The sequence below is a fragment of the Eptatretus burgeri genome, chromosome 3, assembly GCF_056783735.1.
Source record: "Eptatretus burgeri isolate ZD-2024b chromosome 3, Ebu_testis_v1, whole genome shotgun sequence".
Taxonomy (NCBI): domain Eukaryota; kingdom Metazoa; phylum Chordata; class Myxini; order Myxiniformes; family Myxinidae; genus Eptatretus; species Eptatretus burgeri.
Genome location: NC_140963.1, coordinates 18,998,215 through 19,025,148, shown reverse-complemented (window position 1 = coordinate 19,025,148; position 26,934 = coordinate 18,998,215). Strand labels below are relative to the sequence as shown.

The 26,934-nt window shown below is 46.0% G+C and overlaps 2 protein-coding genes across 16 annotated transcripts in view; one reads left to right on the top strand and one right to left on the bottom strand.

Annotated features, from left to right (window-relative positions):
* The window catches only part of LOC147029490 (guanylate kinase-like), a 62,875-nt gene that overhangs the window by 15,756 nt on the left and 20,185 nt on the right, over window positions 1-26,934 (top strand). For all 5 annotated transcript variants that reach the window (XM_085872000.1, XM_085871999.1, XM_085871997.1 and 2 more), the window contains exon 6: window positions 18,566-18,650. In XM_085872000.1, coding sequence (XP_085728126.1) covers window positions 18,566-18,650 — 85 coding nt within the window. The remainder of the gene's footprint in view (window positions 1-18,565; window positions 18,651-26,934) is intronic.
* SPEG (striated muscle enriched protein kinase) overlaps window positions 25,962-26,934 on the bottom strand; it is a 206,294-nt gene continuing 205,321 nt past the window's right edge. For all 11 annotated transcript variants that reach the window (XM_085871959.1, XM_085871958.1, XM_085871960.1 and 8 more), the window contains one exon: window positions 25,962-26,221. In XM_085871959.1, the coding sequence (XP_085728085.1) occupies window positions 25,977-26,221 (245 nt within the window). In that variant the 3' untranslated portion in view covers window positions 25,962-25,976. The remainder of the gene's footprint in view (window positions 26,222-26,934) is intronic.

Sequence of the window (26,934 nt, the reverse complement as noted above, 5' to 3'; positions counted from 1 at the left end):
GCCGGAGCACTTCTGGAACTCTCAAGGGAACACTTGTGTTAAGAAATATCTTAATCTACTTTGCTTGCATTATAAATACTACCATGTGCCATCAAAAAGACCCCTGATGGGCAGAAACAAATCGGATGCAATAAGAATGACAGTCTACACGTCAGACACAGGCTCGGGTTGAGGATCAACGTGCAAGACTAGCAGCTTCCAGTATAGCATGTTGGGCATCCTTCGAAGGTGAGGCATTTCGATACAAGTCCAAGTGTATTTTGCAACGCCCAAGATTGATGATTCATACAAAACCATCAAGGCCTTCATCCATCCAGGAAATATTTCAATACATATTGCATTGAATTTCCATGGGCAACGTTGGTTACTTCAGCTTGTAGGTACTAAGTATTGCTCATGTCATGCTTATTGTCAGTTGGATTTGCCTTCTGGGAAAATAAGGCAAGTTGTTTCAGAGCAACTGAAAACTGAAGGGTCGGATGCAAAAAAGATAACTGTCAACTAAAGATGAGGTGGGATGAATCAATGGATAAGAGAGAGCAGGTTTCTGTGGAAGAACTCCCAGGCTGAATTAATATCAGGGGTGGTAGATATGGGAGACCAGACCTGAAGAGAGATGGCTGCTTGCAGTCCCTGACAATCTACCTGAGTGAACTGCCAGACTCGACAGCGCTGATGCAGCTCTCTGTTAATAGCCTCATAAACATATGATGACGAACAGATGAACTAATTTGAGCAGAGGAAGAGCAAGAGACATTTGCAAGGAAGTTTGTCATCACAAAGTCCAGAAGGGAGGATTTGCCATGGGAGAAATCTGGGTAGGAAAGTTAACAGATCGAATCACTCCCGTGCAGTCACAGAAGTCATTTGTTGAAGTGCCGTGGCTGGTGAGACAGGTACCAACACCCAGATAAGTTGTGTGGTGACAATTAACATCACCACATATGAGGAAGACAGAGTTGGGATGAGTGGTTAAAAGTTGGTCCACGTTGTTTGAGAGGGAGAGAGGGATGTAGATGGAATCGTACCGTCCTCCAAACAGTGATAACACACGACAAACAAGACTTGGGAGCTGAGGGGAAGAGGGTGGGGTGATGTGGAAGCTTTGAAAGGGTGGGGTGATGGGTAACCTTGGAGAGGGTAGGCTAAGCGGTAATCGTGGAGGGGGTGGGGTGAGGGTGGTTGTATAAGATGGAGGTATGTAAAAGGGTGGTGTTGGAAAGATGTGGGCTTGAAAATGTTGGGGAGGGGTTTTACACAAAAACGACACGGAGGGGTTTTACACTAAAATAACGTGGAGGATTTGATTGTTGTGCACAGATGACCTCTGCAAAGTGGGTTTCTCAAGAATCCCATCTTTAATATTCTGAGATAAAGTTCATAGGATGGGTGGAACGAATTGTTATCGAAGGCACATATAAACGTCGTGCTGTTGGATCCGGAGGATGGATAATAATGATCAAGTGCTTCGGTGAGACAGGTTTGCAAAATATGCGTTGTGAAGAAGCGGAATAAATAATCGTGTTGAAGGTGTGGCGTACTCATGGAGCAGAAAGGAAGGTGAATCATTTTAATTTGTTTGAAAAGCTTTTAATGGAAAAGAATTTTTTTTCCATGAACATATCGAGAAAAAGGCAGGGGGGGGGGCAGAGAATGAAGAGACACAGGAAGTACAGGCAGAAGGAAATTCAAGTAGAATGAGATTGCTGTGGAGTGTAAAAATAAACATTTTATTTATTTATTTGATTGTTTGTTTGTTTGTTTGTTTGTTTGTTTTGCAGTGAGGAGGGGAAATAGGATAATGTTGAGGGAGAAGTAAAATATTTCGGAAGAAAGAAGCAAAACGAGTAATACGGAGACAAAGGGACAGTGTATGCATGTACAGTACAGCTATCCGAAGAGCGGCTGGAGTAGACCACGACCAACACCAAAACAAATTCAGCACAAACAAGGGAGGATTTTAACATGAATATTGGACAGGACTTAACAGCAACACGTAGACGAAGAAATAACAGTTAAACATGCCGCATCCATTTCAGAAACTTGGCTTTAATGAGGTGGAAACTGCAGCTACAGAATCGACCAACAAGTGGAAAAATTCCCAAATCAGAAGTCTCACTTGGGCACAAAGGCACCACTGTAAAGCGTGGGTATAACTGAGTGAATCTGATGTTCCACAGTACATGTGCTTTATATGGAAACGGTATGTACTGTTTGGACAGCACACCGCAGGCAATGTTGGCGAGGTTGTCTGTGGAGCCTTTGAAAGAGGATGTAAGACTTAAAAAAAAAAAAAAAAAAAAAAATTGGGGCCGTCCAGTGGGACTGCTCGGAAGATGGGCACGCCCATAACCCTGGGCAGCCAATTTTAGGGATCGTGCATGCATGAAGGTGGTCCAAAAGTTTAGAAGGGCCATAGCTGTACTGCTCGTGGCATTTAGAGTTAGAATTGGAGCTTTTGGAGAGGTTGGCTTATCAGCATACCTTGTCACCTTATCTTATCACCATACCATCTTATCTTATCACCATCCACCAGTCCTGTGCCTCACCAGCCTTGTGCAACACCAGCCTGCCTTGCTCTCGCTCATTCCCCATTGTTGTGTGAGTCCCAGTATTTATTTTTGATGCCATAATGGGTTATTTCTCTCCTTTTGCATGTCTCCTCATCCCTACTTTTGTCTGTCAACCGCTTGGTTCATCCGTTTTATTGATAGCGTCTTGTCTACTCTTATCCCCGTATTTCTTTTAATAAACCAATTTTAACTATAAAAACAACTTTTCCCACCTTTTGCTTCCGGAGTGTTGCATCGCCAAGTTCATCCTCGGATTGGAGTGATCCTTGGGGTTTTGTAAATGCTAAAGAACAGTTAATTGGACGCAGTGTGAATTTGGTGAGCTCTGCGATCTCGAGTAGCGAAAGCTTCTGGCACGATGGGTGTCGTTATTCAGACCCGTCGATGTGACAATATAAGTACGGTTGTTTCAAAATGTAACAAGACTGAGCCTTTAACAATGTTGAGCCTCACCAGGGTATACAAGATTAAATAGATCTGAGAATGAATGGTTTGTATTAAAGTTGATGTATTATATATTGTCTGTGTTGTCGAAAGCATCTTGGCAGTGTAAAAGTCACAAATCCCGCAACACCATATGTGACCCATGTTGTGACTTGTGCGCTGAACTTGCTTAGGTGTTTGATTTGCTTGGACCTTTCTGTTAGTTTCTCTATAGGCCCGGTCACACCTTGACATTTTAGCCAGCGATGGCAACGTATTAAAATGTATGTAAAACGCTGGCTGACGTTGAACTTTTGATGTTTTTTTTTTAAGATTCGGACGTATTCATAACGAGTTGGTCGTATGCATAATATATTAGTAATGGACACAGAACGTTTCGTTGTGTTATAGATAACTTATACCAACGAATGCTGACCTGTTGTCGGCCTACACAACCGATGCCCAATGATAGTCTAACTTCAGCATAGCGCGTTGCACGCATCGCCGACGATGTCGTGACGTAGCCTATTAAAAGGCTGACGCACAACGATTCGAATCATAACTGCCGTAGAAATGGAAGTGTCAACATCGCGGTCACACCTTGGCGATCTTGCCAGCGTATGCCGACCGAAGAAAAATGTGTCTAAAACGTTGGGGCACGTCAAATACGGTATGAGTAAGTTTGGTATACGTGAGTAGAACGCTAAAGTACGCTATCATACGTTGTAGTAAGTAGAGTACGTCAAGAAATTTTAAACATGTTCAAAATTTTACGACGTACTCGGCGTATGACACACGTTCCGCATGCGATGGGGATAAGTTTTACACACGTCCACAAACGCTACTTATAAGCTACTCATAAGTCGAAACACGTCGCGGTAATGTCTTTTTTTTACGCGAAACTTATTTCTAACTTGTGTTTGACGTGCTTTGAACCAATTCTTTACGTAGTCCCAACACACATCGACATATGTAGACGTATTCCAATGACGTCTTCCGGTCGACAAAAAAAAAATAAATGAACGTGTTTCTAGGTTACAACTGCCATATAAAGACGTGTTCCCAGCAGTTTTGGGAATTTGTATATAAAAATGTCAGGTCAGGTATGGGAGCATGTGCCAGAACAGCGCGTCGCTGCGTCCACTTTCCGCCGGTACTCCAGGGGCCTCCGTCTGGCCATCCCCCAGGCAGATGCCAGGCCCATCCCCATCTCCTTGAGATGATGGTCAACCTGCTGCAACCATGAGGCACGTGGTCGGCCCACTGGCCTCCTCCACTCATGAGACTCCCTCGCTGAGAGAATCTGGTGAGCAGGATCAGCGTCAGGAAAACGAGCCACATGTCCATACAGCCGCAGCTGACGCTCACGGACTATGCAGGTAACAAATCTCATCCGAGTCTCTCTCAGCAACCGCTCGTTGGACACAAAATCCGACCAGCGATAGCCAAGGATTCTCCGAAGAGACCTGGTACCAAAGGAATTAAGTCTCCGTCTCAGATCCTTGGTCAAAGTCCAAGTCTCGCACCCATAGAGCAAGACTGGAAGTACCAAGGACCTGAAGACTCGGACTTTCGTCCTCCCGCACAGGTACCGGCAGCGCCACACCCCATGATCCAGTGAATCCATGACTCCCCAGGCCCGACCCAGACGTCTATTGACCTCCGGCTCACAACCTGCGGAGACATGAATATCACTGCCAAGGTAAGTGAATCTATCCACGACCTCAACATCCTCACCACAAACAGACACAGACAGGACAGCAGCATCCAAGATGTCACCGAAAGCCTGGATCTTTGTTTTGACCCAAGAAATCCGTAATCCCAACGGCTCCGACTCCTCATTCAGCACCTCGAGGGCCCCCAAGAGGATGTCTAAAGTCTCATAAAGATGACTGCATCATCTGCAAAATCAAGGTCCGAGATCTTGACATTTGCCAAACGATGCACCGCAACTTGATCTCTCCGACATCCTCCCAAAAATCCAGTCCATACAAGTGCTGAAAAGTGTGGGGGCAAGTACACATCCCTGACGAACTCCAGTAACAACTGGAAATAAGTCAGAGGCGGTACCACCACACTTCACAGCACTCTCAGTACCAGAGTAGAGTTCAGACATCAGATCGATCAGTTTCGGTGGCACCCCGCGAAGACCAAGAATCCTCCAGAGGACATCCTGATTCACTGAATCGAACGCTTTACAGAGATCAACATAGGCTGCAAGCAGCCCCTGCCGAAACTCTCGTCTGCGTTCAATGAGGACACGAAGAGCAAGGATACGGTCAATCGTTGACCTCTTTGGTGTAAAGCCTGACTGCTCTGGACGCTGGTGCTCAAGCAGATGGTGGCGAACCCTATCAAGAATTATCCGAGCAAAGACCTTGCCCGGCACTGAGAGCAGCGTCACCCCTCGGTAATTGTTGCAGTCTTGGCGATCACCCTTCCCTTTCCAGAGAGGGACAACAAGGCCCCTCTTCCAGTCAGTTGGGATGATGCCTGTGTTCCAGGCAGAGCCCAAAACTGCATGCAACGCCACGAGTGCAGCATTTCCACCAGCCTTGAGAAGTTCAGCATGGATGCCACAGATCCCTGGAGCTTTGCCCCGTTTCAACCAGTTCACCGCAGCCCGTGTTTCCACAAGCGATGGTGGACCACAGTTGATTCGAGGTCAGCAACAGGGATTGTAACACCCTTGACGTCCAACTCGACAGCTGGGGGATCAGCCTGGTACAACCGCTCAAAGTAACCGGCCCAGCGGGCCTTTCTCTTCAGACTCCTCTGTCAGAGCCTACCACTCTCTGCTCGGAACTGCAGTGCTCCGAGGGATGGGCTTGGATGAACGTACATGTGCGCGAATTCCCCTGTAAGCGGGACGAGAATCACCTGTCCACAGGTGATGCTCTACCCCCTCACAGATTCCTCGCACATAGGCCTCCTTGTCCACCCTCAGTGCACTTATACAGTTTTACGCCTCAGCTCCCTGAACAGCTCAGCTCTGCCATTCAGCCTGGCCCTGCGACTCTGGTCAATGGTATCCAGTGTCCCTTGAGAGACAAAATTCTTCTTTGCCCTGCGGTGAACTCCAAGGCATCCACCGGCAACATCCAGGACGGTGGTCTTGAAGGTGCTCCACAACTCTTCAGGACCCCCCAAAGCACCCAGACCCCCCAAGTGTCCACTCAGCCTGTTCGCAAACTCCTCAGCTACTCTCTCATCCCTGAGCTTGGCAACATCCAGCCTAGGCTGGGATGGTACCATTCTCCAGGATTTAAGGTGCAGCTTTAGAGTTGCTACAACAAGCCTGTGGTCAGTATTGAGGAACTGAGCACTCCGGTAGACCCTGCAGTTCTGGATCATCCTCCAACGACCGTCAATGAGGACATGGTCAATCTCCTTTGCCACACCGCCAGCGTTGGAATACCAAGTCCAGCGATGAGCTTGCGGGCGCTGAAACCATGAACCAGCCACCCTAAGTCCATGACTTCTTGCAAAGTCAAGGAACTTAGTGCTATTCTGGTTCATAGTTCCTGACCCATGGGGACCAACACACACCTCATAACCATCCCTATCAGTTCCAGTCGATGCATTGAAATCCCCCAAGACTAGAAGTGTATCTCGTCTGGGGCACTGATCAGCCACAGACTCGAGTGTGGCGTAGAATGCATCCTTCACGGTAAGATCACTCGCCTCAGTCGGAGCATAAATAGAGACCAGGGAAATGACACCCAAGGAGTGACGAATCCTTAATCTCATAATACGCTCGTTGACCGGTGTTACCTCAATTATCATTGGGGTCAGCTTATTGGACACAGCTACAGCAACTCCTTGGGTATGGTAACCATCAGAGCGACCAGACCAATAGTAGGTGTAACCACCCACCATTATCTCGCCGCCAATCCGGTCTCCGAACCTCAGAGAGCTGCAATCCCGATGTCCAAACGCTTGAGCTCAGATGATAACAGAGACAGGTGATCATCCTCTCTTAGGGATAGGACATTCCAGGCACCCACCCGAAGGGACCGCCTCAGGTTAACCCAAAGGAGACCGCCGTCTGGTGGACGACACCTCAACACCACTCTGACACACTCTCCCGCAATCTGACCCAGGGATGTTACCCGTGGTTTCCCTCCTATCAAAGATTGGGGTCCCAGAAGGCTTTGCCCCAATCCCATCATCCGGTGAGCTGCCCTGCGAAGGGAAGCTGCACAGGAGGTACTCCCACGGAGTGGGTTTTCAGATTTTTTTGCGTTTTTGCGTTTTGCGGAATGAAGCGTTTTACGGTGGCTGGAGTGCAAATCCTGCCACCAACCTCCTAATAAGAAGTAACCCAACTGCAGGAGGACGTCCGCAGACACAGTTGGGCACTAGATATGGATGGCCGTTGGCTCACAAGGAGCTCCTCCGCCCTTTGATATAAAAATATCTCCGCCCATATAAAAATGCTGCTCATAAAAGGGAACTCAACAGTGTTTTCGAGTTCCTTTTTGAGTCGATGTCCATGTCAGCAGTATCAGTATCAGTATTAGTAGTAGTTTGTTCATGTTGGCAGTAGTAGTTGAGTGTGAGGGGGAGGGTGTGGGTTATGATGGATCCACTATTGAAAGTAGACGCTTGCGCTCAACAATTGGATTTTTTTACACTCAACGACTTTTAAACGGTACCACTCAGCTATTTTCATTGTTTACAATGAACGATTTAAATTGCTGTCACTCGCCTTTGTTTTTTGACGCTGGCGCTCGGAAATTTTAATCGTTTCTATTGAACGTGCTAAATCGCTCAAACCCCACTATTGAAAGTAGACGCTTGCGCTCAACAATTGGATTTTTTTTACACTCAACGACTTTTAAACGGCACCACTCAGCCATTTTCATTGTTTACAATGAACGATTTAAATTGCTGTCACTCGCCTTTGTTTTTTGACGCTGAGGTTTTGAAATTTGAAGCGTTTCTTCTGAACGTGTTAAAACGCTCAAACTCGACTATTTTAAATAGACGCTGCCGATGGACAATTGGAATCATAGCCAAGCTAGACATCGAAGTGTGAACATCCTCGTCATGCCGAAGAAAAGTTTGAAGAATGCTGCAAATAAGTGTCCTGGCCGTGGCCGTGGACGCTGACGCAAGGACGATCCATTATACCGACGTCTTTCAGCCTATGCGTAACTTAAAAGTAACGTCTGTCGATGTGTGGCAACGATCGCGTAACGTGCCAAGAACACGTTAATCATAGGTTAGAAATAAGTTTCGGGTACGCTAAACATTACCTCGGCGTGTCTCAACTTATGATTAACTTACAAGTAGCATGTGTTGACGTCTGTCAACGATCGCAGACCGTGCATACAACTTGTGGCCAGCGTAGCGGAACGTGTGAGTCATACGCCGGCATACGTCGTGAAATTTCAAGCATGAAAAAATTTGAGGACAACCAAAAAGTACAACGTTTAAAGCCAACGTACAACGATGTATGGCAGTGTTTTTCATCGTGCTCTCAATGTTATCAAAACTTACCCATAACGTATTCAACGTGTGCCAGCGTTTTAGAAAAAAAATTCAAAAATCGGCATACGTTGGCTAAAACGTCAAGGTGTGACCGGGCCTTATCCCTTGTCCTACATTCTCTCAACACCTTGTTGGGATGTTTGGACTTCGTTGTACTTTGTTTGAAATTTTTTTCATCTCCATACTGAAACAGACCGATTTTTAATAAAACTGGGAACCGGCGAGGCTCAGGAGAAATCGATGAACACTCCCTTGGAACACGAGTTCTCATTTAATTTTTTTTAGTCTCTGCGACCCATTTCACACACCCAGCCATGAAGTGGCTTTGATCAACACCTTTATAGATTGAAATAATTTTTCAAAATTATTTAGCATGCTGTATATATTTAAAATGCAGGGCTGGCAGGATGATTGAGAGGTACATGTACTAGTCTCTAAGCTGTCTAGCCTGGGTTTGAATCCCGACCCAGCTATAAACTGTCATCCTGGTATCTCGCATGGCAATGGCAACAGATTCCATTCATCAGTGTGTGCTGTCCCTCGGATGAACGTTTAAATTGAGCGTTGTGTTTGCCTGCATTAGTTAGTGGACGTTAAATATTCCATGGCAAAGAGCAGGTGAGCTGTCTCCAGCACTGAACAAATTCTTGCCCTGATTACTGCTGAGATGCCAATGGCAAACCACCCAGTGTTTGCCCTGCCAAGAAACTGCTTCGGCAGCACCGACGCCCTACAACGGAGTTTGCCATTTGGTAAATCAGAATCGGAATGTAAAAAGCAAAATATACAACACTATTTAATCACTGTGCACAGTTACATGCGTGTGTGATTTTGTAATATATTGTTATGGTTGTGGAAATTCACACATCACCATTCAGGTTCCCCAGAGGTCAGTTATTTCGACAAGTGTGTGTTCCAGGTTAGAATTCCCCACCGATGTATAACGGAATTTGTTCGTGAGTCGGGATGTGAACCTTTGAGGTGGTGTTATTCTTTTCTGTCTTTTATTTTAAACAAACGTCTCCTCACCATCTTCTCCACAACGGCCATCATCTCCTCGCCATCATCTCCTCACCATCTTCTCCACAACGGCCATCATCTCCTCACCATCTTCTCCACAACGGCCATCATCTCCTCACCATCTTCTCCACAACGGCCATCATCTTCTCCACAACGGCCATCATCTCTTCACCATCTTCTCCACAACGGCCATCATCTCTTCACCATCTTCTCCACAACGGCCATCATCTCCTCACCATCTTCTCCACAACGGCCATCATCTCCTCACCATCTTCTCCACAACGGCCATCATCTCCTCACCATCTTCTCCACAACGGCCATCATCTCCTCACCATCTTCTCCACAACGGCCATCATCTCCTCACCATCTTCTCCACAACGGCCATCATCTCCTCACCATCTTCTCCACAACGGCCATCATCTCCTCACCATCTTCTCCACAACGGCCATCATCTCCTCACCATCTTCTCCACAACGGCCATCATCTCCTCACCATCTTCTCCACAACGGCCATCATCTCCTCACCATCTTCTCCACAACGGCCATCATCTCCTCACCATCTTCTCCACAACGGCCATCATCTCCTCACCATCTTCTCCACAACGGCCATCATCTCCTCACCATCTTCTCCACAACGGCCATCATCTCCTCACCATCTTCTCCACAACGGCCATCATCTCCTCACCATCTTCTCCACAACGGCCATCATCTCCTCACCATCTTCTCCACAACGGCCATCATCTCCTCACCATCTTCTCCACAACGGCCATCATCTCCTCACCATCTTCTCCACAACGGCCATCATCTCCTCACCACCTTCTCCACAACGGCCATCATCTCGTCACCATCTTCTCCACAACGGCCATCATCTCCTCACCATCTTCTCCACAACGGCCATCATCTCCTCACCATCTTCTCCACAACGGCCATCATCTCCTCACCATCTTCTCCACAACGGCCATCATCTCCTCACCATCTTCTCCACAACGGCCATCCTCTCCTCACCATCTTCTCCACAACGGCCATCATCTCCTCACCATCTTCTCCACAACGGCCATCATCTCCTCACCATCTTCTCCACAACGGCCATCATCTCCTCACCATCTTCTCCACAACGGCCATCATCTCGTCACCATCTTCTCCACAACGGCCATCATCTCCTCACCATCTTCTCCACAACGGCCATCATCTCCTCACCATCTTCTCCACAACGGCCATCATCTCCTCACCATCTTCTCCACAACGGCCATCATCTCCTCACCATCTTCTCCACAACGGCCATCATCTCCTCACCATCTTCTCCACAACGGCCATCATCTCCTCACCATCTTCTCCACAACGGCCATCATCTCCTCACCATCTTCTCCACAACGGCCATCATCTCCTCACCATCTTCTCCACAACGGCCATCATCTCCTCACCATCTTCTCCACAACGGCCATCATCTCCTCACCATCTTCTCCACAACGGCCATCATCTCCTCACCATCTTCTCCACAACGGCCATCATCTCCTCACCATCTTCTCCACAACGGCCATCATCTCCTCCACAACGGCCATCATCTCCTCACCATCTTCTCCACAACGGCCATCATCTCCTCACCATCTTCTCCACAACGGCCATCATCTCTTCACCATCTTCTCCACAACGGCCATCATCTCTTCACCATCTTCTCCACAACGGCCATCATCTCCTCACCATCTTCTCCACAACGGCCATCATCTCCTCACCATCTTCTCCACAACGGCCATCATCTCCTCACCATCTTCTCCACAACGGCCATCATCTCCTCACCATCTTCTCCACAACGGCCATCATCTCCTCACCATCTTCTCCACAACGGCCATCATCTCCTCACCATCTTCTCCACAACGGCCATCATCTCCTCACCATCTTCTCCACAACGGCCATCATCTCCTCACCATCTTCTCCACAACGGCCATCATCTCCTCACCATCTTCTCCACAACGGCCATCATCTCCTCACCATCTTCTCCACAACGGCCATCATCTCCTCACCATCTTCTCCACAACGGCCATCATCTCCTCACCATCTTCTCCACAACGGCCATCATCTCCTCACCATCTTCTCCACAACGGCCATCATCTCCTCACCATCTTCTCCACAACGGCCATCATCTCCTCACCATCTTCTCCACAACGGCCATCATCTCCTCACCATCTTCTCCACAACGGCCATCATCTCCTCACCATCTTCTCCACAACGGCCATCATCTCCTCACCATCTTCTCCACAACGGCCATCATCTCCTCACCATCTTCTCCACAACGGCCATCATCTCCTCACCATCTTCTCCACAACGGCCATCATCTCCTCACCATCTTCTCCACAACGGCCATCATCTCCTCACCATCTTCTCCACAACGGCCATCATCTCCTCACCATCTTCTCCACAACGGCCATCATCTCCTCACCATCTTCTCCACAACGGCCATCATCTCCTCACCATCTTCTCCACAACGGCCATCATCTCCTCACCATCTTCTCCACAACGGCCATCATCTCCTCACCATCTTCTCCACAACGGCCATCATCTCGTCACCATCTTCTCCACAACGGCCATCATCTCGTCACCATCTTCTCCACAACGGCCATCATCTCGTCACCATCTTCTCCACAACGGCCATCATCTCGTCACCATCTTCTCCACAACGGCCATCATCTCGTCACCATCTTCTCCACAACGGCCATCATCTCGTCACCATCTTCTCCACAACGGCCATCATCTCCTCACCATCTTCTCCACAACGGCCATCATCTCCTCACCATCTTCTCCACAACGGCCATCATCTCCTCACCATCTTCTCCACAACGGCCATCATCTCCTCACCATCTTCTCCACAACGGCCATCATCTCCTCACCATCTTCTCCACAACGGCCATCATCTCCTCACCATCTTCTCCACAACGGCCATCATCTCCTCACCATCTTCTCCACAACGGCCATCATCTCCTCACCATCTTCTCCACAACGGCCATCATCTCCTCACCATCTTCTCCACAACGGCCATCATCTCCTCACCATCTTCTCCACAACGGCCATCATCTCCTCACCATCTTCTCCACAACGGCCATCATCTCCTCACCATCTTCTCCACAACGGCCATCATCTCCTCACCATCTTCTCCACAACGGCCATCATCTCCTCACCATCTTCTCCACAACGGCCATCATCTCCTCACCATCTTCTCCACAACGGCCATCATCTCCTCACCATCTTCTCCACAACGGCCATCATCTCCTCACCATCTTCTCCACAACGGCCATCATCTCCTCACCATCTTCTCCACAACGGCCATCATCTCCTCACCATCTTCTCCACAACGGCCATCATCTCCTCACCATCTTCTCCACAACGGCCATCATCTCCTCACCATCTTCTCCACAACGGCCATCATCTCCTCACCATCTTCTCCACAACGGCCATCATCTCCTCACCATCTTCTCCACAACGGCCATCATCTCCTCACCATCTTCTCCACAACGGCCATCATCTCCTCACCATCTTCTCCACAACGGCCATCATCTCCTCACCATCTTCTCCACAACGGCCATCATCTCCTCACCATCTTCTCCACAACGGCCATCATCTCCTCACCATCTTCTCCACAACGGCCATCATCTCCTCACCATCTTCTCCACAACGGCCATCATCTCCTCACCATCTTCTCCACAACGGCCATCATCTCCTCACCATCTTCTCCACAACGGCCATCATCTCCTCACCATCTTCTCCACAACGGCCATCATCTCCTCACCATCTTCTCCACAACGGCCATCATCTCCTCACCATCTTCTCCACAACGGCCATCATCTCCTCACCATCTTCTCCACAACGGCCATCATCTCCTCACCATCTTCTCCACAACGGCCATCATCTCCTCACCATCTTCTCCACAACGGCCATCATCTCCTCACCATCTTCTCCACAACGGCCATCATCTCCTCACCATCTTCTCCACAACGGCCATCATCTCCTCACCATCTTCTCCACAACGGCCATCATCTCCTCACCATCTTCTCCACAACGGCCATCATCTCCTCACCATCTTCTCCACAACGGCCATCATCTCCTCACCATCTTCTCCACAACGGCCATCATCTCCTCACCATCTTCTCCACAACGGCCATCATCTCCTCACCATCTTCTCCACAACGGCCATCATCTCCTCACCATCTTCTCCACAACGGCCATCATCTCCTCACCATCTTCTCCACAACGGCCATCATCTCGTCACAATCTTCTCCACAACGGCCATCATCTCCTCTCCATCTTCTCCACAACGCCCATCATCTCCTCACCATCTTCTCCACAACGGCCATCATCTCCTCACCATCTTCTCCACAACGGCCATCATCTCCTCACCATCTTCTCCACAACGGCCATCATCTCCTCACCATCTTCTCCACAACGGCCATCATCTCCTCACCATCTTCTCCACAACGGCCATCATCTCCTCACCATCTTCTCCACAACGGCCATCATCTCCTCACCATCTTCTCCACAACGGCCATCATCTCCTCACCATCTTCTCCACAACGGCCATCATCTCCTCACCATCTTCTCCACAACGGCCATCATCTCCTCACCATCTTCTCCACAACGGCCATCATCTCCTCACCATCTTCTCCACAACGGCCATCATCTCCTCACCATCTTCTCCACAACGGCCATCATCTCCTCACCATCTTCTCCACAACGGCCATCATCTCCTCACCATCTTCTCCACAACGGCCATCATCTCCTCACCATCTTCTCCACAACGGCCATCATCTCCTCACCATCTTCTCCACAACGGCCATCATCTCCTCACCATCTTCTCCACAACGGCCATCATCTCCTCACCATCTTCTCCACAACGGCCATCATCTCCTCACCATCTTCTCCACAACGGCCATCATCTCCTCACCATCTTCTCCACAACGGCCATCATCTCCTCACCATCTTCTCCACAACGGCCATCATCTCCTCACCATCTTCTCCACAACGGCCATCATCTCCTCACCATCTTCTCCACAACGGCCATCATCTCCTCACCATCTTCTCCACAACGGCCATCATCTCCTCACCATCTTCTCCACAACGGCCATCATCTCCTCACCATCTTCTCCACAACGGCCATCATCTCCTCACCATCTTCTCCACAACGGCCATCATCTCCTCCACAACGACCATCTTCTCCACAACGGCCATCATCTCCTCCACAACGACCATCTTCTCCACAACGGCCATCATCTCCTCCACAACGACCATCTTCTCCACAACGGCCATCATCTCGTCACCATCTTCTCCACAACGGCCATCATCTCGTCACCATCTTCTCCACAACGGCCATCATCTCGTCACCATCTTCTCCACAACGGCCATCATCTCGTCACCATCTTCTCCACAACGGCCATCATCTCCTCACCATCTTCTCCACAACGGCCATCATCTCCTCACCATCTTCTCCACAACGGCCATCATCTCCTCACCATCTTCTCCACAACGGCCATCATCTCCTCACCATCTTCTCCACAACGGCCATCATCTCCTCACCATCTTCTCCACAACGGCCATCATCTCCTCACCATCTTCTCCACAACGGCCATCATCTCCTCACCATCTTCTCCACAACGGCCATCATCTCCTCACCATCTTCTCCACAACGGCCATCATCTCCTCACCATCTTCTCCACAACGGCCATCATCTCGTCACCATCTTCTCCACAACGGCCATCATCTCGTCACCATCTTCTCCACAACGGCCATCATCTCCTCACCATCTTCTCCACAACGGCCATCATCTCCTCACCATCTTCTCCACAACGGCCATCATCTCGTCACCATCTTCTCCACAACGGCCATCATCTCGTCACCATCTTCTCCACAACGGCCATCATCTCGTCACCATCTTCTCCACAACGGCCATCATCTCGTCACCATCTTCTCCACAACGGCCATAATCTCCTCACCATCTTCTCCACAACGGCCATAATCTCCTCACCATCTTCTCCTCACCATCTTCTCCACAACGGCCATAATCTCCTCACCATCTTCTCCACAACGGCCATAATCTCCTCACCATCTTCTCCACAACGGCCATAATCTCCTCACCATCTTCTCCACAACGGCCATCATCTCCTCACCATCTTCTCCACAACCGCCATCATCTCCTCACCATCTACTCCACAACCGCCATCATCTCCTCACCATCTACTCCACAACCGCCATCATCTTCACTACGTCCACGTGAAGACGGTGATTCCCAACACGTCTGCGTGAAACCGGTGATTCCCAACACGTCTGCGTGAAACCGGTGATTCCCAACACGTCTGCGTGAAACCGGTGATTCCCAACACGTCTGCGTGAAACCGGTGATTCCCAACACGTCTGCGTGAAACCGGTGATTCCCAACACGTCTGCGTGAAACCGGTGATCTCTAACACGGCCGCGTTTGACGGCAAGATCGGATCAAAGGGGCGGAGCCAGCCGGGGGTGAAGGAGCGAAGCCCCGGGGGCTATAAAGGGCCGCGTTTGCTCGCCGTTAACCAGAACGAGTGGGAGTTGGAGAGAGGAGCTGGGTGGTGGAGTCGGGAAGAGCGCTTGGAGAGAGCGTTTGAGTTCGCGCTGCGCTGGTGTGGTGGAGTTGCAGTTGGGGTGGGGAACTGGAGAGTTCGGAGGTTGGAGTGCGGGCAGAGACACCGAGGGTTCTCCAAACCAGGACTCGGCGAGTCACCAAGAGGGTGGCCAGGTCGCCCGCTCGGTTTCTCGGAGCCCCTTCGGTCATCCCGGCTTCGAGCAAATTATAAAGGCTCACGAGCCCGGTTCTTCCTTTCTTTCTTGGCTTTTGCATGAAAGTCTGTGGCGCCTTGTCCATAAGTAACAAACTGATTAAGTGCATGTACATTACATAATAGACATCGGCTGTAGGTTTTTGCTCGTGTCTTTTTTTTCCCCACCCCTCCCCCCCCCATTCATTGCATTGCTTGTGTTCGAATAAATGTTTCCCATTTTTGAATGTTAACCTGCTCGTCGTGTCACTGTCACGGACTGCCATAATTGCGTTTGGGATATTAGCTGGCTGATTATAAGCCGATAGAACGTACATCTGGTCCGACAGGGCTTGGCGATATAAAAACGAGCTGCTTAAGCGGCTCGTTTTCGTGCAGGCTCCGTCGAGGTATAAAGTCCTGGCATTTCTGTCCGCGCGAATAATTAGGTACAACGACAATTCGGCTATCAACCCTGTAGCGCGTAGATAGAAGAGTTGGCTGGTTTTATGGTGTGTTAAAAAACACCCGTAGCTGGGTTTCGGTGTTGATCCGGAAGCTACGACTGGATTGCTCGTTCGGTGGGCGCGCGCGGCCGCAATTGGGCTAAGGCAGTCGCCCGCACGCCGGACGGGTGTCAATCAACAACAATATGTCTATATATGTATAATTCTTTTTTTTTTTAAAATGCCTTACTATAAACGACATGGATTGCAGTAGATGTAAGCCTGGTGTTGGCTTAAGATCTTAGGCTCTTGAGTTTTAACCCCTGTGTGCTGTTGAAATAACACCACACCGGTTGATTCGGCCTGTTATCCTTCCGAGGTTTGGGAAATGATAACCAGCTTACTGGTAATAGGGGCACTGCATCAGCAGCACAGCCATGCTTCCATAAAATGATGCAACGAGCAATTGCAGATCTACTGGTGTTGTTTTGCATGCAGCCTAAGTGCAGACAAATACATCCTCAAGAACAACGTGGCTAACGTTGGACGGGACGTGATCCACATTCAAGGTATAAACAAGAACGAACGCACTGTCACAACCTGTGACAAAATCCAGTAACTGGCCAATTGGGAAACGCACTTTAATGCATTATTAAAATATTAACTCGACACCTGTCATTCTTGTCAGCATTGACCACGGTTATATCAGAATGATCTGATTCGTCACACTGTCATGGATTGGTTAACCCCAATATGGGGCCGTTCAAACATTACCTCACTCTGTTTTATATGGAGGTGGTTTGATTAAACCTTACTAATAATTTTTATTTGACATTCATTCAATTTTTCAGGGTCCCTCATCATGAGTAACACTGACCGAAACAAAGCCAATGGAAATCTGACGCAACAAACCCGGACAGTGTGTAATCAGCAGTAAGCCGACAGGCCTGAGGTTTTGGGCCCACCAAAAAAACCAAGATGGCGATCACATTTCGGCTGGGTGCCATTGTGTGTGGAGTCAAGGACTAATGTGGGTGGGGTCCTGCAGCTGTCCGACCAATAGGTGCACATTTCAAAAATCGATCCTCAACAAGAACTGCAACAGCAACAACAACAACCATGCGGAGCTCTTGTACACCTGTAACATGTCGCAGGTATAAACCAACTTTTGGTTCCATGAAATCTCGATGTTACATTGGAAAAAATTGTCAACATGACGAAGGCTGCCTGGGTGCACTCGTTGAGCCCATGGTCAGATGTGTGCCGCAAGGCCTGATAAAAATGCTGCAAATGTCAAGCACAATTTGCTGTGGCCACGCAGATTCCATATTCAACTAGATTTGCACGCGGACTCGCACACTCGCTGACGTTGACCGATTGCAATATCCTCCCCCATCCTTTCACTGCAGCCAAGGCTAATATAATCCATCGCCAACTGCATTTGCATCTTCAGAACTTGTTCATTTTGCTTGAAAACATTAATACGTTCTTCCATTTTGTTTGTGTAGTTTTGTTTTCTTTCCCCAAACCTCTTTATGATACCCAAATATCTCTATTATAATACCAAGCTTGCACACTAAAAACTCGGCTCGCCGTCACACGATCCCTATGAAATTGCTGTGGCACTTACCGGACATGCCGACAATGTTTGGGAAGTCTTGGCGTTCCATAGTACCACTTGCATTTTGCACAATGCGTATTTGTGTCATTCCCCGTGTACGTTCTGTCGTCTGCTACCAGCTATGTTGTACTGCTATCCCGTGCATGTGCATGGGTATCGCTAGTATTTTTGATTATCCAAATATTGTTGTACCCCTACCCTTCTTGCATTACAGGAACAACGCCTGCGACTTCGGAAAACTGAGAACGATAGTTCATTGCTTCATAGGATCGAGTCTGCACGGAGAGAAATTGAATACAGTGAGTGTTTACTTGTGATGCTTCTATAAACCATGCAAAATTGCAGCTGTGGGTTTAAGTGAATTTACTGATTTAAACCATGAAGTTAAAAATCGGCATGTTGCCAATGTTCCCTCAGGGATCCAGATAGTGTTGTGGTGGACTGTGTGAGCCCTGAATTAACTGGGAAGGGGGGGAGTGACAAAGCATGGAAATAGCAGAGGGTGCAAGACCAGAAATAAGGTGATGTAACAGAGGGACCACCAGCCTGTTTACAATGAAGTGATAAGCCATGGACTCAGATAGGTGGATAGGAGCTCAGGTGTGCCAAGGAAGGGCTTTGTATGACGGAGGATGCCTAGTCGGCTGCTGGCTTTGGAGGCCAATTTTGAAATGTGTTTTTTTCCCCCCCAAGAAAGGCCATGGCTGATAGTGAGACCCAGGAGTTTGAATAAATGAACCTCCCCAAGAGGATTGTTAAGAAAGTACATGAGAGAGTGAGAGTGTGAGATTTGTCAAGATTGAAAGACATATTCCAAGTGTTTGACCAGCTTGTGATTTTGACAAAGTCAGAAGAGAGGGAAGAGGCCTGCCTATCCAGAGGATGAGGGAAGTCACGGCAGAGGGTGGAGTCATCAGCAAATAGATAAAGGGGCTTTTCCAGAGTCAGTGATCAATGATGAATATCAGGAATAGGAATGGACCCAGAACACTGCCTTGACAAGGAGAGGAGATGAAAGGATTCCATTGAGCACCACATTTTGGCTATGAGAGTGGAGGAAGTCAGTAAGCTCTGTCTGGAGTTGGCCTTTGATTCCATAGGCAAATAATTTGAAGAGCAAGGTGGGATGCCAGACTGTCAAAAGCATGGGACATGTCCAGGGAGATGGCCCTGATCTCATGTTTGACATTGAGGGCTTCCATCCATTGTTGGGTGAGTGTAAGCAGCATGTCCAATGTGGAGTGAGTGACCTGGTCTGAATGCAACTTGGTGATATGGGAGGCTGTTGGAGAAAAGGAAAGATTTCATATCAACTGCGATGATGGATTCCACCACCTTGGTGATGATTGGAAGTAAGCTGATGTGTGTAGTTAAGGGGATCTGTTTTGCACCTTTTTAAAAAAAAAAAAGTAAAGCAGTGATGTTGGCAGATGAAAGATGACCTATGGCAGAGAGAGAGGATGTGCAAGCGCAGCAGAGCAGGTTTTTATGACATGTGAGCTGATGTCGTCAAGTCAAGTTGCGGAGTCAGAATCAAAGGTTGACAAAGTTGTCCACCTTCTCAGATGCAAAAGACCAAAGTATGATGTAAACTCGAAGGGCACTCGGGAGAGCGCATCCTTCTACCTCATAATGCCTGATCCACTAGAGCATATCAGGCCCAATACATTTTTGAGAAGGCTTGCTATATATCGTTTTTGGCCCCATTTCTCAGTGGTGAAGAATCGCTTTCAAAATTTAAATAATCCTCTTATCCGGATCTGGATTCAGATCTTCACCGAAATTGAATCGATCCGTTCTTGTCACATACCCAACATGTCCACCATGTTTCGTCTGAATCCATCCACAGGTTTTTGAGATATCATGATATGATATATATATATATATATATATATATATATATATATATTACACACAAGTTTAACCCCATCTCTCAATGGTGAAGAATTACTTCAAAAATTAATTATCAGAATCGGATCCGGATCCAGATCTTCACCAAAATTGAACCAATTCTTTCTAGTCACACACCCAAAGTGTCCACCAAGTTTAATCAAAATCCGTCCACAACTTTTTGAGATATTGTGCTCTCTATCGTTTTTTGGCCCTATTTCTCAATAGTGAAGAATCACTTAAAAAAATTCTTATGGCTGGATCTTTACCAAAATCTAATCGGTTCGTTCTTGTCGCACACCCAACCTGCCCACCGAATTTCATTAAAATCCATCCACAACCTTTTGAGATATCCTACAGACAAACAGGGGTGAAAATATAATCTTCTTCCACCTTCGGTGGCTGCATGGGTGGACTGTTCGGAATTTAAATTACTGATGGGTGGCTGACTGAATTAAGCTTAAATGTGACTTGCTCTCAGCTATGTAGGGAGGGGAATTTTGTTCTGATAAGACATATCTTAATTTAGTTTTATTGAAAAATGTTAAAATGTCAATAATTGGGCCATGACCATAAAATTTGATCAAGATCAAAAATAATTGTCAACCCCGCATACATTCTATTCCCATTATTGACGCAAAATTTCATTCCGAAACCCCCAGCCGGATCCGAGATACATTGGCAGAAATGAAGGATAAAAATCAAAATGGTGGTTTAGTCATCCTGGGGGGGGGGGGGGTCTCAGACCTTGACCTTAAACGCTGAGGAGTATGTTTTATATTAAGCTCAAATACGTCTTTCTCTAGGCCATATAGAGAGGGCAATCTCGTTCCAATCGGACAAACTTTAGTCAAATATGCTGAAGGCCTAATGATACTATAATATTTTTTAGCCTAACTTACTAATTTACTGGCAAAGTACCCGCCCATGGGCGGGTACAGTTGTCTGTTGAATGCGTTGGTCCCGTCTCGATCGGATGAACTTGAGAAATTGACGTTATCCGGTGACCTTTAGCCCGTGACCTTTGACCTTGACCTTGATCCCCTTATGTCCGTTCCCAAGGATCACATATGCCAAGTTTCATCTCATTCTATCCAACGGTTTGGCCATCTATAAAGGACAAACAAACATGAAAAATTGACGTTTTAGTCAATTTATGACGTCATAACTCTAAAACCGGAAGTCAGAAGTGAATGTCGTCAATCAACTGTCATTTAATTTTGATCATCTGTCGAATGGCGTTGGTCCCGTCTCGATCGGATGAAATTGAGAAATTGAAGTTACCCGGTGACCTTGACCCCTTGACCCCATGACCTTTGACCTTGAACTTGACCCCCCTCCCCCCCCCCCCATGTCCGTTCTCCTGTCCCAAGGATCACTCATGCCGTTTCATCTCATTCCATCCAACGGTTCGGCTGCCTATAAAGGACGAACAAACAAACAAACAAACAAACACACACATACAAACATATTCTATTTTTTTAGTATAGTAGAAGAGTTGATGGAACACAGTGATACCTTTTTCAAAGCAAACTTTGTTGTACACCGCTCCTTCCCAATTCCATATCCAGGCGATGCATGACATCATCGCTGGGCACCGAAGGAAGGGAGTACTCAGTTTTTACTCCCTTTGTTACTTGCAAAATGAAAGATTTTTTTCCAAGTAATATTGGTCAGTCAATTTTGTTACTTACGAAATCTAAAGATTTCGTAAGTATATTGATCACTTCCGTCATCTGTTTGTGTGTGTGTTTGTTTGTTTGGAGGCACGATAACTCGAGAACTCAAGAAGCTACCAATGTCAAATTACACCACGTGATTCAGGAGGGTGATGGCTGGTGCTGATTAGATTTTGGTCAAAATCGGTCAAAGGTCAAGGTCACAGTGAGGTAAAATATTCGATTTTTGATGGTTTGGTACAGAATCATCGTAGAAACTTCTGGTTTGCGTCGCTACCTTCTCGAGAGACAGCTTTTATTAGACAAGGTCAGAGGTCAAGTTGACGATTTCGTACCAGTCTATGACTGCTTGTTATTCTGTCTGTCTGTTTGTCACTCACCTACAGGTCACAATTTAAAACCGATCTTCATGAAACTTCACCACATGGTCGAGCTTGTCATAAAGAAAGAATGTTGTTTTTAAGGTCAAAATGTCAACATAGGTCAAAGGTCAACAACTTTGAGTTTTCTAAAATCCTCAATTTTCATCCGATTGACTTGAAATTTGAAGAGGATTTATATTTCAGGTCACTGAATTCAACCACCAATTATTTTTGAGGTTAACAATGACCAAAAGGTCAACTTGGGCCGAATTTCTAAAATTGCCAATTTTCATCCGATTCACTTGAAATTTAAAGAGGAGTTGCATTTATTTAAAGAATCTTGATTTAAAGAATCAATCAAAATAATCAAAAAAACCTGATTAAGATTGTCAGTTTTAATCTTGATGAAATGACAATTTGATGTATCCATCGCAACTTTTGGAGGGGGGTGGTCTTTGTAATATAAGTGCCGTGCTCTGCATGACGTCTTTTTCTTGTTTGTTTATCTCCACTCACCTTTAATTGCCTGCAGGTCACAATTTTAAACCGATCTTCATGAAACTTTACCAGATAGTCGAGTTGGTGGTCCGATAGAATCCTATTTATCTTTGAGGTCAAAAGGTCTTCATAGGTCAAAAACGTTTTCAATTTAAAAAAATCTTCACTATTCATCCGATTGACTTGAAATTTGAAGACCATTTGCATATCAGGTCACTGAATTCAACCACCTATTATTTTTGGGGTCGATTTGGGCCAAAAGGTCAACATAGGCCATATTTCTAAAATTGTCAATTTTCATCCGATTGACTTCAAATTTGAAGACCATTTGCATATCAGCTTGCTGAATTTTGAGGTCAACTTAGGCCAAGTTTCTAAAATCCTCAATTTTCATCTGATTGACTTGAAATTTGAACAGGATTTTTATATCAGCTCACTGAATACAACCACCGATTATTTTTGAGGTCAGCATATGCCAAATGGTCAACATAGGCCAAAGGTGAACAACTTAGGTGCACTTTCTAAAATTCTCAATTTTCATCCGATTGACTTGAAATTTGAACAGGATTTGCATATCAGGTCAATGAATTCACCCACCAATTATTTTATGGTCAAGAGGTCACAATAGGCCTGATTTCTAAAATTGATAGATATGGTCAAAAACTATATATATATAATCACTTTATCTCAAAAAGTTGTAGATGAGTTGGTTATGTGACAAGAACAAGTGGATTAGATTTTGGTTCAGATCCAGCACATTAGTGGGGGATACAAAACGTAAACTGTTCAGCGTGGTGGAGGTATGCGCTCTATCGAGTGCCGTTCTACTTTGTTCTGTTTTGCCAAGTGTTGCTCTGAGTGATTTGTCATTTGTTTGTTTGTTTGTCCGGGTGATATCGCAGCCATCTTTTGAGCTAGGAATCTGAGATGTGCTTTTTCAAAAACGATATTTTATATATTTTTTATTAATCTTTTGATTACTTTATTATTATAGATTTATTTATGACATTTATTTTCTTTCTCATCTGGGCAATATCTCGGGCAACTTTTGAGCTAGAAAACTGATATTTGAACATGACTGTGACCAAGTAATTTAGCTATGAGTGTTTTTGATTTATTGATTAATCACTTGATCGATTAATTAATTTTCTTTCTTGCTTTCCGGGTGATATATCAGCCATCCTTTGAGTTAGGAAGCTCAAATTTGGAGACAAAAGTGAAGATGTTCTTTGGCGAAAACATGTTTTTTTGATCAATCAATTAATTGATTAATTATTGAATTATTAATTGCTTATTTCTTTTATTTCTCATCCTGGCAATATCTCAGGCATATTTTGAGTTCAGAAGCTGATATTTGAAAGTGACAATGAACAAGTGATTTGGCTATAAAGGGGATTTTTGATTTGTTTGAGTCAATAGATTCATTAATCATTTTTGTTGAATTACTTAATTTAACAAAAAGTTACAGATTCGTATGAAACAGTGGTTTTGGTATGCTATTAGCCAATTGATTAAGAAATTAATTAATTTTACGATTACTCTTTCTTTCATTGCACAATTTATCAATCAATTATTGTACACTGCTCCCTCCCAATCCCATCTCCATGTACTGCACGGCGGCATCACAGGGCACCAAAGGTGCCCCCAGCAATGTTGTGCGCTGGAGGATTTGTTATTTATTTATTTGGCATGGGGCGGTGTACTTTGAATGTACCTCCCTTTGTTTGACTTTTTATGGAGTTTATCGATTCTGACTTGCACCATGGTGGGCAGACAGTATTCTTAGCATGCACTGTCTTGTTTTCACAGAAGTGGCATTTCGAGCACAGCATAAAACTGCAGATTTGACGTTGTGCTCAAAATGCCATTATAGATTAAGGGTATTTCTAGCCCTGTACTTGGTAGAATGGCATGACCCCAAAAACCAACTAAATCCCACAACGAGGTTTAATTTTGTAGCGTCTGTACTGATGATATGCAGGAACAAAAATTGCACAGTTCAATTCAATACCTTTACATAGAAATCCTTTCATATTATCCATGTGTACTTAAAGGTCAAGGTCTATCACCAAATATATTATAGATAAAATATTTTCTATTGGAAAACTAGAACAGCACTCAGTGGGGCACGTGTCTGTCAGGCTGAACAGTTCACATTTCGTATCCTGTTGATGAGCCAAATTCCGATCTGGATCGCCACCAAAATCGAACCAATTAGTCCTTGTCACACACCGGACCTGTCCACCAAGTTTCGTCCGAATCCATCCATAAGTTGAGATATTCTGGCAAACAAACAGACGGGTGAAAACATAACCTCCGTCCACCTTCAGTGGTGGAGGAATTGATGTTTGATTAAGAATCCCATTTCGGAAGAACAATGTAGTTTTTAAAATGTTCAGGGAGTTTTTTTTTTTTTTTTTTTTTTTTTTTTTTTAATGGTGGATGGGGAATCATTGACTACTCTGCTTATGTAATGCATTGTGGGCTTTCTCAACGTTTTAATGGACATTGCTACTTTGAAGAACCAAGAGCAGAAATGGACTCCCCCTCCCCTACAGCCCCCTCTCTCATAAACCCCTCCATCCGGCCCCACTCCAAAGCATTGCAATGCCAAAGAAACAAATTGAACAGTTGAATCTTAAGGAACCACGATATCATGTGGAAATTTGAAATAAGTTTAGCATTGGCATAAAAGAGTTAAAGGGAACAGTGATCAAGTTACAATGTTTTGTGTTTTTCTACAAATGTAGTTTGATTTGTTGTTTTAAGTTTTAAATGAAGCAAACTTTACCAAAATAACACCCTAATCACAACCACCAAACAAATTTTTAACTCCCAACAATTTTGTTACTCTCCACCCAAGATGGGCATTTTATTTGAGGCTTAAGGGGCCTATACATTGGTTAATGAGCTCTGTAGTACACCAACCATCTTTGCCTTCCAAACATTTGTTAAGGCTACACTTAACTGATGGCTTGCAGCAGCCGAGCCTTGCTTATTCTCACCATTTATAATTACAGTAAGTCCTCGCTTTTCGCAAGGGTTGCGTTCCTGGAAAACCTTATGATAAGCGAAACTGTGTTAAACAAAACATATTTTCCCATAGAAACCAATGTGTTAAAGGGGGGATGCGTTTTTGGCTCGGAATTTTTTGGACATAAACACGTAAACAAAACACTCCTCAAGTAGTGGCGACTTACCCTGAGGCTGGAGGAACGGAGTTGATTGCGGTCGACAAGTTACACTTGCGGAGTGGCCGAATCGTCCCCCTCTTCACTTGACACTGTGCTGTCACTTTCTTCACCAGCGGGAATGGTCTCTTGGCAGCTGGTTGAAGGAGCATCCTGGATGGTGGATGGAGTTGGTGCTGCATCTTTTGGCTTGAAAAATGCATGGAGAGTGGGCTGGATGGCTTTCTTTTTCTTTGCTGCATAAAGTTTCCTGTAGCAACAAAGGGCATCATTAATAACACAGCTAAAATCAGTGCTCCTTTCAAGATTTGGATCTTGCTCGATAACAAATTATATGGCATTTTCAAACGAGCTGAGGATTTGGCCGAGGTTTTTCATGGTGAGATGCTTGGATGAAGGTGTCACAGCATCTTCTTCTTCTTCTTCTTCTTCTTCTTCTTCCTCAAGAGCCCACTGCTGTTCCAACTCCATGATATCTTCATTGCTTAAGGGTTCTGCATGAGACTTCAGTAAGTCATCCACGTCCTCTTCGTCAACCTCTTCAAAACCAGCCTCCTGCGCCAGGTCTACAATTTGACTTGTAATCAACGGAACATCAGCAAACCCCGTGAAATTGTGGACACACTCAGGCCACACTTTCTTCCACACAGCATTCATTGTGGAGGCACTCACCTCCGCCCACGAATCCTCAATGTTTTCCAAAGCCGTTTTTATTTTGTATGTTCACCAAAACTCCTTGATTACCTTCGCATTCTGCGAAGGGTTATGTTTTGGTCGGCGTGTATTTATTTATTTGTTTGTAATCTTGTGATTCGTATAACTCAAAAAGTATTAAACCGAATTGCATGAAATTTGGTGGGATGATTGGTTATTAGCCAGGAAGCATTCGATTAGATTTTGGGATCGTTCGGGTCAAAGGTCAAGGTCACGAAAAGGTCAAAATCGTCTTTTTACGATAACACT